The 1,435-nt window shown below is 36.4% G+C and overlaps 1 protein-coding gene across 1 annotated transcript in view; it reads right to left on the reverse strand.

Annotated features, from left to right (window-relative positions):
- eIF2A (eukaryotic translation initiation factor 2A) overlaps nucleotides 1–384 on the reverse strand; it is a 2,906-nt gene extending 2,522 nt beyond the window's left edge. Inside the window, exon 1 of the mRNA XM_011313310.1 lies at nucleotides 285–384. Coding sequence (XP_011311612.1) covers nucleotides 285–312 — 28 coding nt within the window. The 5' untranslated portion in view covers nucleotides 313–384. The remainder of the gene's footprint in view (nucleotides 1–284) is intronic.
- Between the last annotated feature and the right edge of the window lie 1,051 nt (nucleotides 385–1,435).

Consider the following 1,435-nt stretch of genomic DNA (forward strand, 5'->3'; position numbering starts at 1 on the left):
GAAGTGGATTCATCAGCATTTTATTACTGAATTAGGATTAGGGCCTCAAATCCCAATTAAAATTAGTCCTTGAATGAGAATTCAGTGCAAAAACACTGTGCAGGGAAGGTTAATCATCTGTTTAACCTAAACGTCAGGGAAACGACAGGTGATTTTGGGTTTGACGTTGAATTGAGAGGTTGTGGTTGGGGAAATTGAGGCCTGGGATGAGGGAATTGTTCTGGAATTTTTTGGGGTGGATAATTCAGGCAGGAGGGGGATTTTTGGAGGTTTTTAGGACTTACCAGCAAGACAAGGAACGGTTAACGCCATTTTCCTTACTCAGCTCTCACCATGCGGTGCAGCATCACACGAAGTTCATCGCAAGCAGCTGGTCATCATCACATGTTCAGGAATTTTGTGATTGTGTGAGCTTTTTCAGAGGTGGGGGGATGTTCTAGCTACATTTGAATTGTACCATTACCTCTGACCTCGGGTTTGCTCTGAGGATTCCAGAATTAAAATTCTCCATGGGGTTATTTGGAAAAATTGCAATTATTCATCTTCTAAAACGAGTAATTGTTGAAATTTATTCTTTATAATTGAAAAAAATATAACATTCGTTTTTTCTTTTGCAAAGACATAATCATAAACATGAATTAATTAGTATTTTGAACATTGTTGGATGAATTACATATGTATCTCTGAAACATGAAAATTCTTGCCACCATTTTTCACGAATATCTCTAAAACCACGAGTGATAGCAAAATTTTCATAATAATCATTTTTGTAGATCTTATTCATCGCTAGAAAAAATGTTATTACAACAAATTCGATATCTCCTTCAGATTCCGAGATTTTCATGGAAAATCAATTGATAGTGAAAATCGACAATCAGTGTTCAATCAATTTCACAACTATTTATTACGATTTATAAACTTGTTTCCCTATTCATGTCATCTATTCTATTTGAAAATTCATATTCTCTTTTTTAAATGAATTTTCCGTCATTCATTTTATTTTCAAACAAGTAATTAGTCGCTGGCGCCATCTTTGATTCACATGGTCAACACTTTCAGGTGCCTCCGCCAATCGCCACGACCGCTCATTCCTTTGTTCTCGTTCACTCGCGCCGGTTATCTCTCCAACAAATCGCCTACAAAAAATCCAGAAACAGCCGGCAAATCCTCAAAAATCCCGTAAAACGTAAGAATCTCCTTCAATATTCTTGAAAAACGAATAATCTCTCGCAAAAACAACGCAATTCCCCCAAAAAACGTAAAGAAATTTCCTTTTACCAAATGTTTCCTCCCCTCCGCGTCCCTCCCCCACTTTGATCGCCAAACAATAGCTAAACGCCTCTGATTATTGAAAATAATCAATTAAACATAATTAAACATAATAAAGGACCCGGATTGCCTCAGCACAATAGCCAATATTAATATTCTCTTTTTA

The sequence above is a fragment of the Fopius arisanus genome, unplaced genomic scaffold (genome assembly GCF_000806365.1).
Source record: "Fopius arisanus strain USDA-PBARC FA_bdor unplaced genomic scaffold, ASM80636v1 scaffold00115, whole genome shotgun sequence".
Classification (NCBI taxonomy): Eukaryota; Metazoa; Arthropoda; class Insecta; order Hymenoptera; family Braconidae; genus Fopius; species Fopius arisanus.